Here is a 15,281-nt window from a genome sequence, read left to right on the forward strand (position 1 = left end):
AAGGTCAGATATGCCTGTCACTTGATTGCACCAGAAATTATTCCATGTGTTTTCATTTAATAGAGAAAACACCATTTATCTGCAAATGAACTAGGCCATCCACCTCAGGTGTTTGTTGAAAATGCTTTCAAAACTTTGAGCAACCGTTCACTTTTCTAATGGAAATTAAAATATTTATCAACTACTTCCCTACCCATTCTGGAATTTCTCTCCTACATAAAAAAAAATCATATTTTTTTGCCAGAAAATTACCCAGAAGCCTCAAATATATATTTGTTTTTAAGCAGTGGCTCTATAGAATACAATGGGAGAGAGTTGCAATTGTTTGCAGCATTTGCACAGTGATTTTTCAAAACAAAACTTAAATTGAATTTTTTCAATTTTTTGGGGGAACATTTTTTAAAAAAAAGGAGGATGTTACGCCAAGCAAATAGATACCCAACTTGTCATGCTTTAAAATTGCGCACGCTCGTGGAATGGCGCCAAACTACATCACTTAAAAAGTTCCATAGGCAACCCTTTCAAAGTGTTTAAAAAGTTACCAGTTTAGAGTTACAGAGGAGGTCTAATGCTAGAATTATTGCTATTGCTAGAACGTTTGTGGCAATACTTTTTTTCTGTTTAACTATTTTTTTTTTACACTACAATTTCTTTTTTTGATCACTTTAATTCCTATCACAAGAAATGTAAACTTCCATTGTGATAGAAATAAGGCATGATAGGTCCTCCTTATGGAAACATTTAAGGTCTATAAAACCCTGGAAAGCATGAGAAAAAAATAGATTTCTGCATTCCAGAGAAAAATAAATAAAACAAAAACAGTGTTTACATCGGCCAAAAACCAAAAGTGACATCATGACCTCCCTTCCGGGCCTCACAAAACCATAGAGGTCCACAGCTGGCTCTGTGTTAACCCAGCGGAAGCGTCAGATCGCATACCGGTCTCCGTGATCACACAGGAGAGCCCATAGAGCTGCCAAAGGGTGATAGGAGGAGGGGGGACATCTCCTCCTGCTACCTGTAGAAGCAATCCAGTGTCTAATCAATGAATAAAAAAAAATAAAAAAAAAGATACCAGGATTATGCCTGTATCTGCAAATGGTCAGCATGAGGCAAAGCTGAAAAATATCCAAAAACAAGAATGTAAAATACTGCAGCTTACGTCTATAGAAGTGATGGCTGCATCAGCTTTTTTTTTTTTTTTTTTTTCCACTTGGTGATCAGGCCAAAAATAACAAACATGTTATACTTAACCGCTTTGTGTAATGGTTTTGCACAGGGCAGCCTTGGTCCTCCTCTTCTCGGGTCCCTCGTCAACGCTCCTGGCCCCTCCCTCCCGTTGAGTTCCCCCACAGCAAGCAGTTAGTAGGGGCACCCAAGCCGAGCCGGAGCTCTGTGTGTCCATTCAGACATGGAGCTGCGGTTCAGCCCTGCCCCCCCTCTCCTCATTGGCTAACTGACTGATTGTCAGCAAACAATCAGGAGGGAAAGTCCTGGACAGCCAAGGGACTTGTGCACATCGCTGGATCCAGATGGGACTCTGGATAAAAAAAAAAAACTTGTGTGCAGTAGCCCCCCTAAAACATACCTAATGCATAGAATGCAAATAAAAAAAAATTCTGCCTTTCGAACCACTTTACTTACTTGATGTATGTTCTAATATTTTGGTACCTGAAGATATCAGTTTGATTATGTCTAGTGTACGTTACAACAATTGTGTCATCCTGAGTAGGCAGCGGTAGCTGCTAAACGCATCAGCGGTAAATACGGGAAGGACATCCCGCTACATAGTCCAATATTGCATTTTAAAAGCTTACAAACAATTGTACCATGTTTGGAGGCGTCCTGTCTTGTTTTAGGAACATTGTTATGCACGGACAATTATATTATTTTGAGTAAGTGATTTATGTCGTGAATCCTAATTTTTAAGCTAAGATTTTGAATAAACTGTGTTTGGATAAGCTTGGCTGTCTTATGTGTACCGTAAAAATCCAACATTGTCGAGTACCAGTTATTTTTCTTGATTTTGGGGTGGCCTTTAGATATACTTATTAACCACTTAAGGACCAGGCTTATTTTTCACACTTGTTGTTTACAAGTTAAAATCAGTTTTATTTTGCTTACTTAGAGCCCCCAAACATTATATAATATACATATTTTTTTTCAGACACCCTAGAGAATAAAATGGCGGCCGTTGCAATACTTTGTCACACCGTATTTGTGTAGCGGTCTTACAAACACAATTTTTTGGGGGGGAAATGCACTTAAAAAAAAAAAAGCATAGTTAGCCCAATTATATATGAAACATAATGTAATGCCGAGTAAGTTGATACCAAACATGTCATGCTTCAAAATTGCGCCAGCTCGTGGAATAGCTACAAACTTTGGCACTTAATATACATAGGCAAATTTTCTACAGGTTCCTATTTTTTAGTGACAGGAGGTGGTCTAGTGCGAGAATTATTGCTCTTGCTCCAACAATCGCGGCGATGCCTCACATGTGTGGTTTAAACACAGTTTTCATATATGGGTGCGACTTGCGTATGCGTTCGTTTCTACGCGAGAGTACGAAGGGACGCGGGGGTTTTATTTTTCGATTTATTTTTCTTATTATTTTTACACTGTCCTTAAAAAAAAAAAAAAAAAAAAATCATTATTTTGGATCACTTTTCTTCCTATTAAATCCCTTGTAATAGAAAAAAAAAAAAGCATGACAGAACCTCTTTAATGTGATATCTGGGGTCAAAAAGACATCAGATCTAATTTTTACACTAAGAAGCAATAAAAATTAAAAATAAATAAAAAGGTCTCTCTAAGCCCGTTGGGTGGAAGTGACGTTTGACGTCGCTTTCTTCATCCATAGGCATTGAGACGAGCCATCATTCCCTCACTCGACTTCCTGCCCAACAGGAGGAAGGTTTGGATTGTCTCTGCCGCGGCTTTCACGCTGAGTACTGAGCCTTTGTGAGTCAAACGTTATAGCATTTGGAGTTAAAATGGTTCTAAAGGCAGAACGTTTTTTACCTTAATGCATTATATGCGATAAGGTTAAAAAAAAAAAAAACTTCTGCAAGCAGGTCCCCCCAAGCTACTATACTAAATACTTACCCTAAGCTCGACCTCGATTCAGCAATGTGCATGAGAGCAGGGGCGGTCTCTCTCCTTATTGGCTCAGACACAGCAGTAGGAGCTATTGGCTCCTGGTGCCGTCAATCACAGCCAGTGAGGTCAAGCCATGCTGTGTATCTTATGGACGCCAGCGGGTGACCTGAGAAGAAGAGGATCGGGGCTGCTCTGTACACAGAGCAGGTAAGTATAACATGTTTGTTATTTAAAAAAAACTAAAAAAACTGCATTTACAAACAGGTCACAGAATTAAAGTTATTATAAGTATTTAACCACTTAAGCCCCGGACCAATATGCTGCTAAATGCCCAAAGGCGTTTTTACAATTCGGCACTGCGTCGCTTTAACAGACAATTGCGCGCTCGTGCGACGTGGCTCCCAAACAAAATTGGCGTCCTTTTTTACCCACAAATAGAGCTTTCTTTTGGTGGTATTTGATCACCTCTGCGGTTTTTATTTTTTTGCGCTATAAACAAAAATAGAGCGACAATTTTGAAAAAAAATGCAATATTTTTTACTTTTTGCTGTAATAAATATCCCCCAAAAACATATATACATTTTTTTTTTCTCCTCAGTTTAGGCCGATACGTATTCTTCTACCTATTTTTGGTAAAGAAAAATCGCAATAACCGATTGGTTTGCGCAAAATTTATAGCGTTTACAAAATAGGGGATAGTTTTATTATTATTTTTTTTTTTTACTACTAATGGCGGCGATCAGCGATTTTTTTCGTGACTGCGGCATTATGGTGGACACTTCGGACAATTTTGACACATTTTTGGGACCATTGTCATTTTCACAGCAAAAAATGCATTTAAATTGCATTGTTTATTGTGAAAATGACAGTTGCAGTTTAGGAGTTAACCACAGGGGGCGCTGTAGGAGTTAGGGTTCACCTAGTGTGTGTTTACAACTGTAGGGGGGTGTGGCTGTAGGACTGACGTCATCGATCGAGTCTCCCTATAAAAGGGATGACTCGATCGATGCCGCCGCCACAGTGAAGCACAGGGAAGCAGTGTTTACATACGGCTCTCCCCGTTCTTCAGCTCCGGGGAGCGCTCGCGAGGGGGCGGCTAGAAACGAATAGCCGTGCCGTCATCCCGGATCGCTCCCTGCGGGAATCCGACCACCGCATGTAGCGGGGGGGGGGGTCCCGATCGGACCCCCGACCCGCGGAAAGGCAAGGACGTACCTGTACGCCCATTTGCCTGTACGTGCCATTCTGTGGTCGTACATATACATGCGGTGGTCGGGAAGTGGTTAAATACTACCCCGTTCATTGGGACGGATCAGGAAAACCAAGATAGTGACTTGCATATTAGTACGAGATCCATCTTTTATGCCTATACACAGGATCTGGAAGGATCCTGACAATATTGTCAGTATCAACCAGACTGCCTGACAGCCGACGCCGCCTCAGCCATGCCAGCATTCTCCCCAGCCCAGAGAAGCAGTGAGTGCTGAACGATCAGAGCTGTGAGTGGTGGCCGACAGTCACTGCTCTCAACGCTAAACAGATGAAGAGCTGAGCGATTAGCAGTAATGCGATTGCTCAGTTCTCCATCTTAGAGCTGACATGGGACAGCTGCAGTATTGAACAGAGTATGTATATTTTTACATAAGTGCAAACTTGTTGTTTAAAGAGGTAAAATCGCACAATTCCTCAAGATTTTCATGCAGTATATCTCCTTATGACATTAATTTGAAAGACTTGCTGAGATCTATTCCAGCTAAAGCATATATACTAATGCTAGCAGCAAGAGGATTAAAAACAGGTAATGTTGATTGAGAGAGTTTAGCTTTGCTTTATAATAACTCACAGCATCCTTAGGTTTTAAAAATTCTAATTAAACATTCAAGAAAAAAAAAAGAAAAAATGTCTTAAAAACACAACATCTTAGAAAACAGAACAAGCATTTGTTGAGCGCATATTTCATTTACCTTGAAGAAGATATAGTAAAAGCAACCAAAAAAAGATGACCTTTGAAGTAACTTGAAGCCACCATCTAAAGAAAAAAGGAAAAAACACAACACGAACAATTCCTTTCCTCGTCAGAGATGTCCATGGGCTTTCAGGTTTTGCTTTTGCAAATGCAGACCCTTTAATAAAAAAAAAGAAATATTAAAGAAAAAAGGAAGATAATATAGGAGCATGAAAAGGGCTAGAAAATCATCATTAAAGAGCTGTGCAGTATATTACCAAAATATTGGGGTCTTTTTACACAAAAAAGGGTCCATTAATGGTCCAGAGTGGCCAAATAGATTTGACTGGTCACTTTAGAAATATTTTTCCAAGCTGGGTGTTCAACCCTGACCTGTGCTGCAATGCTTTGCCTGTTACAGGAAGTGGCAGGATCAACAAGTAATAAAATATTGTACTTACTGTAAAATCTATTTCTCACTGAGGAACACGAGTCCAAAAATAGTTGGATTATACTTGCTGAATGCAGGAAGATGGGACTCTGGCAAACAGAAACGTTGTAAGCCACCCCCCATACAACTCCCCCTCTACCTAGCATACCTCAAATTTTGTAAAAAAAAAGCAGTGCCTGGGGTGGCACAAAACAGAATAAAAAAAAAAAAAACACATAGGAGTAGGACCTGTGTCCTTTTATAGCTTTCACAAAATTGATTTGAGGGACAAGGGAATTCAGAAGCAGCCAGGAAGATAGAGGTGGGCAGCTGGGACTAAACGTTCCACAGAATTGATTGGGAAACTGACAACTACCTAAAGGACCAGTGCCCAAATCTGAACCAAGAGAACCTGCCAATGACCAAAGGAAGGTCACAGAGGATCAGCCTGATTCTCAAGACCAGGACAGAAGAGATAACCACCAAAGAGTAATGAGACCCCAAAAGAAGGAACATTAAGCCTCAGACCAACAACCCACCAAAACAGGTGAAACATTAGAACGGCTCGATAAAGAAAAAACAGACAAACAACATGATGTGATAATAAAAAACCTAAAGTGGTTGTAAACCCTTACAGACCACTTCTACCTACATGTAAGCCTAGATTAAGGCTTACCTGTAGGTACAAGAAATATCTCCTAAACCTACACGGTTTAGGACATATTTGCAGAAAAGACTGCATGGCGCAGGTGCACCAAGCGTGCCATTAGTGAAGGCGATCGTGCCGGGAGTGACGACATCGCGGCTCTGGCCAATCACAGCGCCAGAGCCGCGGTACCCGGAAGTCACTCCAGGAGTAATGGCGGCGACGGAGGTGACGAAAGAGGGCCGCTGCGGGGGCTTCGATCCCAGGTAAGTACCTCATAATGAGCTAGTATGCTATGCAATATGCTGAATGAAGTTAGGTTCTGAAGGCCTTCACTCGACTCAAGCAGGGGTGTAGCAAAGAATCTTGATTGAAGTCACCAAGGAAAACATTGCACAAAGCTAGGAAGGCTAGAAAAAAATAGACTTTCAGCAAAGTTGAAGAAATGTTTTTGAAACACCTAAGGACGTTAGCATGAGGACACACTGGGTAGAGAAGTTGATATGAGAGGCTAGCTTACAATTTTTTGGTTTGCCACTGTCTAACCAACTGTCCTCCTGTAGTTGGCATTATAACCCAACTGTTTCTGAATTTGTGTCCCTCAGTGGAAAGAAAATTATATTACAAGAACTCAGAAAAACAAAAACTGTTGTTTAACATGGAAACACTGCAGCTGCCAATCTTACTTCATCTGGTGTCCCCGACAATGTGAAATAAATTCAGAAGCTTTTTTTTTTTCTTTAGAAAAAGTGTTAAGTTGCACTGAACATAGCTTTGTTCTAGCTACTGATACTGTCAAGGGTTAAATAAGCTGGGAATTTTCTAGTAGTCCGCAGTTACCTATTACTTATTTTTGTAACTTGGGCAACAGGAAAAAGTCAAAGTGAGTTTAGCGAGGATTAAATCTAGCACACAGAAGTAAGGTGTGTTCATTGTTCATGTTCACATTCTCCTAACCTATAGAGAGCTCTAGGCAAGGGTGTCACTGAATGTCATGGGTCAAGGCACATCACAAGACAAACTATAAACCACAGAAAAACAAAAAAAACTATCATCAATTTTAACAAAACGCTGGTTGAAATTGTTTGACTATATCTTTGTTACTATGACGTGAGTGCAAACTAGCAATTTAGAACTACAACAGTCACTTTGTAGAATGTAAAAATGTCAAACGTGCAATTATGTTATTGCGTACTGTACCTCTGACAAGATCCACATCAATTAGGTCTGGTTTTACATGCCCAGTTTTCTTTGGCTTGTTCCGTAAACCCTGCACGGATGATGATCATCCATTAAAAGAATAAAAAACAAATGCATAATATTCATTAAAATCTAATTAAATATATATATTCCATTTTTTTTTAAATACACATATTAAAATTAATATATAAAAACTCAGCACTATTTATCAAATCACTCACAAGGAAATAATCAAATATTATAAAAAGTGAGGGCTCACAGTGAACAGAAGAATGCATTTCCTAACTGATCAACCTAATGCGTGCACATACAAGTTTGAAGACGACTAAAAAGATTATGATTAACTTTATAGATGGACATTTCAGTAATTTAAGCATCTTTATCAAGCAACTGATAGTCTTCACAAAAGACACAAACAGGACATGAAGAGAGCGAGAGAGATAGGCTTTTACAGTAGATCGCCCAGGTACCCCAACAACATGAATCCTCTGAGCATGGAGCGAAGCCTCGTCCAGGTCCAGCATCTTGGTGAAAACCCAGGGCCAATCAAGTCAAATGGAAGGGCAACACATTGCTAAAGCTGATAGCAAAGTACAAATAGTGCTGATGAGGCAAATGGATGAAAGTGTGTAGTTCCTAGGTGTCCAATAAGGCCAGAAAATCATAACATGATTAAAGATAAACAGGATAAATTCCGCGACATCTGGTCTGGCTGGATGTATTCCCCTCTAGAAATTAGCAATACCACACAAGATGCCTCAACCTCCCAGCTGCCATGTGACCAAGTTCTAAATCCCGTGTTGCTCCAGTGGCAGGTACATTTTTCCATCAGCTGCACATGGAATAAATGGAACTCTTTGGAGACAGTTTGTTGCCACTATGCAGCCTCCATCTATATGCAAGCTATATAATATTTAAACCAGGGCTCGACAAACCCCAGGTCGCATTGGAGCCTAGAATTAGTAACCTGGCGCCAGGTGTCTATCCCCATGCAGCGTGCCCCTCCCGCGGGTGCCCAGACTAAGATGCTACTGCCAGCAATTGAGGCCACGGCTTTGCGGCCTGCTAGAGCGAGATGCTGCGCTCACTCTGTGGACTGAGGGCGTTGCTCTCACATTGCTTACACTGGCAGGGGAATTGGTGCCCTCTTCCGGTGGCCGAGGCTGCGACAAGCAGTCACTGATGGCCCTGAGGGCTTCCCCTGCTTGCTTTTACGGCCCAACAGCTGGGAAGAGGTTGAATGTGTTGCAGGCTTGATCTGGTGCCCTTTCCTTAATGGTGAGTGGACAGGGAGTGTAGAGCAGTTGGTTGGAATGACTTCATTTCAATTTACACACCCACAAAGATGGAAAGTTTTCAAATCATTTTTTTTTCCATTAAAAAACATTTTTATTCTCTTAATTTTTGCACTCTCTCTGGCGATCCTATTTTCCATCCGTCCGGTGGATTGGACTGAATGGCATTGGATGGAAATAGACAGGTGGTCCGTTTCCATCTAAATTTCCCCATAGAAGAGAGCGGCACTGTGTCCGCTCTGCACAGCGGAGAGGACAGGGACCCATCATCCGCCTGCTCAGCGAGGGGTCATCAGAGAGATCCCCCGCTGAGCAAGCCGATTCCGCTTAGAGGAGACCCCCATGTGAAAGGGGCCCAAAGTGGCATGATTTACTGGATCACCCTCACCCTGCTGCACTGTCCCTTGCCGAGTGAGCTGCTGACACATCACACCATCAAGCCTAGTACACACGGGCCAAATGACCAGCAACATTCGGCCCATACGTATGGCAACCAGTCCGACAGAAGCCGGCTATTTAGTCGGCTTCTGTCAGACAAGCATGCTGGAAAATCAGCGCTCTTAGCCAATGGCTGAGATCACCGACGGGTGTGTTCTGTGGGGTGGCCGTCCCCTGTCAGAACACAATCAGCTCAGCGGGGGGATCGGGGGGGGGGGTTCCTGTACCAACATTGGATTGTTAGTACATCTGAACCAACCTGAGCTGCCTTTCTACCTTGGGCCTGTGTCCTACTGGGGATGGTCCACATGCCTTCCACGGTGTTGCGTAAAGTGCCCCCGCTGTGTATCCCAGGCTCCACTTGCCCATCTACAGGCCCAGGATCAGCATAGCGGATGCCGCAGGGTAGACCCAGAAGTCATGTGTATAACATCACTTACAGATACCTGTTGACAGTTTTCCCAGCCAGCATGGCTGGGAAAGAATGGAATGCAGTGCAGACTGCACTGCATTACATCCAGTGGAGCACAGGGGAGACATGCACATATACAAATGTAAAACGCACGCGCTGAGGTGACTAAGCATAAAAAACGTTTATTGTGATACATGTTACATATCGCCGCACACAAACTGGCTCCTAACTTTTTTAGCTGGCTCCTAGATTCAAAACAAATTTGTCAAGCCCTGGTTTAAACCATATGCTCAAATGGTGTTAATTTGTTTCACCTTTTCCCTGCTAGTTCATTCTTGTTAAGATCTCGCTTTTGCTGTGACAGTGATGCATTTAGACATTTTCAAAATGTGTTATACTCTGGATAGGGAATATTTTTTACAAAGTCAGATATAAAAAAAAAAAAAACACACACACACACACACACACACACACACACACACACACACACACACACAAAACACTTCCATATACGCTATCCTATACCCATACAGTTGATTCAGAGGAAGACAAAAAAGCTCCAATAAAGCATGGTTCAATTCACCTCAGTTGAGCGGGAAAAAAATCCTCAATCCCCCAGAAGGCAAATCTGATATTACCTGGATTAACTACCTCTGGTGTAATTACTTCTAAGAATTTGGATCCAATTTATTTTGCTCCTGACCGCTTATCCTCTGTAATGACCTAAAAGTGAATAACTCTACACCAAGATCACTATATGGACCACTTATGTCTTCATACAGGTTGATCATATCCCCCTTAATCGACCTCTTTTCAAAAGAGAATAAATTCAGTTCAGCTTATCTTTCCTCATAGCTGAACTCCTCCATGCCTCTTATCAGTTTGGTTGCCCTTCTCTTCACATTCGCCAGATCTCCGATATCCATTTTATTGTAAATTTGGTGTCCAAAACTCAATTATATCATATTTCATGAGAGGACTATTAATTTGTACAGGGGCAAAAATATCTCTCTCTCGCTCTCTAGAGTTTATACCTCTTAATACAAGAAAATATTTTGCTAGCTTTAGAAACTGCAGCTTGGTATTGCATGCGATTATTAAGTCTGTCTATGATCATTCTACTAGAACACCAAGATCCTTCTCCACCAATGACCAGCTGTTCTCCTCCTAGTATGTATAATGCATTCATGATTTTAGCCCCCAAGTGCATAGCTTTACATTTATCAACATTAAACTTCATTAGCCACATAATTGCCCAATTAAACAGTGCATTAATGTCAGCTTGTAAAATGGAGACATCCTGTAGGGACATAATTCCACTGCATAGCTTGGTGTCATCTGTAAACACTGAAATGGTACTTTTGATCCAAGACCCTATCATTTATAAAGATATTAAAAAGTAGGGGTCCCAACACTGAACCTTGGCCTAGTCAGAATATTAAACCCTACTCCGAGTATGATTTTTTAGCCAGTTTTTTTATCCGTTTACAAACAGAATTTTCCAAACCTGTAGACTTTAATTTACACATTAGCCGTGTGTGAGGAACGGTGTCAAGCGCTTTGGGAAAATCCAAGTATACAACGTCCTCAGCCACTCCTTTGTCTTCTAAGTTTTGCTTACTTACTCATAAAAAGAATTTATATTTGTTTGACAACTTGTCTTTTGTGAATTCATGCTGACTATTGCTCAACTATAACCCCCAGGTCAATTTTGACATTTCTGTCATACATCTAAAAATCTTTTTTTTTTTTGTCGTTTGAGAACCTTCTTCCCTCAGCCAGAATACTAAAGATGGGCCTTTCAGCATGACAATGACCAAAACATACCTCCAAGGCAACAAAGGAGTGGCTCAAGAAGAAGCACATTAAGGTCATGGAGTGGACTAGCCAGTTTCCAGACCCTAATTCTATAGAAAATGTATGAAGGGAGCTGAAACGGAGTTGCCAAGTGACAACCAAGAAATCCTAAGGATTTAGAGAAGATTTGCAAAGAAGAGTGGACCAAAATCCCTCCTGAGATCTGTGCAAACCTGGTCACCAAATACAAGAAATGTCTTAAATCTGTGCTTACCAACAAGCGTTTCTCCACCAAGTCATGTTTTGCTTGGGGATTAAATACTTATTTTACTCACTGAACTGCAACTCAATTTAACATTTGTATTATGCGTTTGTTCTGGATTTTTGGTTGATATTTTGTCTCCATCGTTTAAAAACACACCTATGATAAAAATTACAGACCCATTTCTTTGTAAGTGGGCAAACTTACAAAATCTGCAGGGGATCAAATAATTAATTTTCCCCACTGTATTCTATATATTACATACACACACATTTTTTTTTTTTATTATTTCTGATATTTTTTCTAATGAAAGTAGAGTTCACTGGTTGCACCAGTCTTGACTGTTTGGAGGACCAGGTCTTCCTACAAAAGAATGTTCCAGTGTTTGACTTGCCATTGAAAGACAGTAGGACAAATGGAACCTTTCCTAACCTCAGAAGCACAAGTCCTACTGATAGATGTGCCTTCATTTTCTGGGGGAAGAGAGTATTCTAACCCCCTATAATATCCCTGATATATTTATCTAAGAAGTTACCCAACTGACTTTGCCTTCAAAAGGCAACTTTGCAAGCGATTTTTGCATAAAAACTTAGTTGACCATAAATGGGAGGAAAAAATTTGGACAGCCGCACACCAAAAGAACCTTGTAAGGTAGCCTTTTATGGTGAAAAGGGATAAAAGCACTACAAAACACAGCAAGCAGTGGGATATACAGCCGACGCGTTTCGCACTAAGGTCTCATGCTTAGTCATATGACTAAGCATGAGACCTTAGTGCGAAACGCATCAGCTGTATATCACACTGCTTGCTGTGTTTTGTAGTGCTTTTATCCCTTTTCACCATAAAAGGCTACCTTAAAAGGTTCTTTTGGTGTGCGGCTGTCCAAATTTTTTCCTCCCATTTTTGCTCCGTGTATTGCCAGCACCCACGGTTTCTGAGAGCACATTGATTGCCTTTTGCATTCACCTGGAGCGGCAGTCTCCCTTCTTCAACTTAGTTGACCATGCTGGAGACTTGATAAAGCTTGTCCACCAGGCCATTCACACAGTAGCATAAATATAAAAAGAAAACTAATCAGCGCAATAATAAATACAATGTATACCAGCTGCTGACCACTAGGAATCAATTCAAAAGTTCCTGAAGCAAATATATAAAGTATAGCGCAGCGCTAGAAAAGTCCATCAAATAGTCATCCTGGTGAATTTCAGAAAGTGACTTGATGTAAACACATGCAGGTGATGAACGTGGGTTAATGAAACACCTCCACCAATGGCAAAAATGGCCGCTCACCTCCCAAGGTGGACCCTCTGTTAGATAGGGTCAAATGCGCATTCCCATATGGATACAATCCAGGCTAAAACTGTAACAGTGGTCAATCCAGGGCCAAGCGCTCATAAACAGAAGAATGCCAGTGGAATAAGGATCCATTCATAAAAAAAGAGGACATGCCATAGTGCTCTCCGTAATAACAATAGACAATTTAATATAAAAATGTAAATAAAACACTCACAAACATGGGCACTGTTCCACTGCCAGGACATACAGCGAGACTGAGTGTAGTGGTGGACGGCTGCGGGTGACGTCACGTCCTTTCCCTACCGAACGTTGTGTCCCTTGGGGCGGGACTTCTTCCACTGAAAAGCGGAAGCCACAAACTGAAAATGACATTCCTCTACTGCAAATTGCAGGAACCTCTGATAAGGCTGAAAGATAGGTACGTGTAAATATGCGTCCTTTATAAAATCGATGGAGGCTAGAAAGTCTCCCATCTGGAGTGCACGGACTCATTCCGAAAGGACTGGATTAGTAGATACTGGTTCAGGGATCTTAGATCCAAAATGGGTCTTGTGTTCCAGTTCGATTTTTAAACCGTAAACAGGTTTGAGTAAAACCCCTTGCCCTTATCGGATACAGGAACCTTTACAATCACTCCTTGATGCGCTAAATGATTTAGTGCCTGAAACAGTAAGTTTCTTTTTGGAGGATCTAAGGGAATGCTGGATCTTAGAAAGCTGAGGGGGAACCCCCCACAACTCCAGCTTGTAACCGCGGTATATAGTTGAGGTGACTGACTCGTCCTGAACCACTGCTCTCCAAATGTCCGCAAAGTGCAGCAGCCTTCACCCCCGCCCAATAGAGTGGGGGCGTCCCCTCAAAAGGAGGGCTTGGTGCTAGGTTTAGAAGAGTTTTGGACCCAGGGCTTTTTATGGGTCTGGCCTTGCGGCTTGCCCCTAGCTCTAGCACCCTGTTGGCAACGGAACTGCCTTGATGCTGAGACACACGAGGATGCAGTCTCTATAGTTTTAAACAAGGGACGCCTGGTGCTTTTCTTCACAGGAAGTAGAGAACTCTTCCCTCCGGAAATCTTTTGGATATATTTGTCCAAATCATCACCAAACAAAATATTCCCAATGAAAGAGGAAACCTGCCAATAACTTCTTACAAGGAAACTCGGCTGACCAGTTCTTAAGCCACAAAAGTCTGCGCATATGTACAGACAAGGAGAGCCAAATGAGAAACCTGCTGTATTGAATCCTTTAAGGCAATAACAGAAAAACACAGCGCTCTAGGAATATCCGTCTTATTTTCAGCAAGATCATCCTCCTGGTTAGGCCTGTCAGGCCGTCTGACCTGATCCTTTAAGGACTGGCAGATGCCAATAGCTGAAAAAAATATAATGAAGGGCGCAACAGGACCATATGTCCTATTGCGCCCTTCATTATATATTTTTTTCATTTGTTTATTAGTACTCATCAATTTTAGGTGCAGCATTGGATTTAATATTTTGATTGCCAACACCCCCCTTTTTTTCAATTCAGATACCAATAGCTGGCTGAATAGCTGAACTGGTCAAGGAAAAAAAAGCTGTAATAATGACTCCAGTTTCTTGTCAACGGGGTCTTTCAAGTCCTGTGCGTTAAAGTTCTTGTTTAGGGAAGAGACTGCTGCATCTACGGCTGGCATGCTCCACTTCTTAAACTTTTCATCCAAGGGATATAAAAGGGAAAATCCTGTCCGGGTGTTCTCAATCAGCATACACCACCTGTTCCAACAGTGGGTGTAAGGGGAAAGCCTGACGAGGCCTCAGGGACCCCAAAGAGGACCAGAGGGACAAAGTAACCTCTGCAAGAGGAAACTTAAAGGCAGAACGAACCATCTCAGTAAGAGTCTGGATCAAAAGCCTCTGCAACTGGGAGCCAGACACCAACTGGAAATCTTCTTGTCCAGCTTGCTCAGAAGCAGACTCATTCACCAGGCCCTCCACAGAATTCTGAGCTTTTAGCTCTTCCCTATTCTCAACCCATTCCTGCTCCAAACTAGGAGGCTCATGGGAGGGAGATCTCGGTCACGCTACTTAGCACCCTGCAGGATGGATGCAATTATGTGCTCTATCCCGGCTAGGGCTGAGGACAGTTCATCCTTGGTGATAAAGGGTGAAGCAGCAGCACTGACTGTAGGCACAATACCAGATAGGCACAGCAGCTCAGATTGCCCGGAAGCCTCTGGTCTTTCAGGGGATACAACACTAAGTATACGACTAGGTTCATCAGAAGCTACTCACGACATAGATGTGCTCTTCCCTGTAGTGTTAGTCCCGCTCCTCCATTTTTTTAAAATACATTTACAAGCCACAAAAAGAGTACCTGGGTGTAGTATTTACACACCTCAGAAGGGAGACCCTTTGATAGGGCTCCCCAAAGTCCCTATGTGACAATCCTGCTGAGCACCTTAGCCTGCCAAGCAACACCTGGTG

At 41.9% G+C, this 15,281-nt stretch overlaps 1 protein-coding gene across 3 annotated transcripts in view; it reads right to left on the reverse strand.

The window, feature by feature from the left end:
* The window catches only part of PHTF2 (putative homeodomain transcription factor 2), a 165,579-nt gene that overhangs the window by 79,587 nt on the left and 70,711 nt on the right, over positions 1-15,281 (reverse strand). For all 3 annotated transcript variants that reach the window (XM_040343464.1, XM_040343465.1, XM_040343466.1), the window contains 2 exons: positions 7,324-7,393; positions 5,067-5,225 (listed from right to left, as the gene is read on the reverse strand). In XM_040343464.1, coding sequence (XP_040199398.1) covers positions 5,067-5,225; positions 7,324-7,393 — 229 coding nt within the window. The remainder of the gene's footprint in view (positions 1-5,066; positions 5,226-7,323; positions 7,394-15,281) is intronic.

Source organism: Rana temporaria, chromosome 3 (assembly GCF_905171775.1).
Source record: "Rana temporaria chromosome 3, aRanTem1.1, whole genome shotgun sequence".
Taxonomy (NCBI): Eukaryota; Metazoa; Chordata; class Amphibia; order Anura; family Ranidae; genus Rana; species Rana temporaria.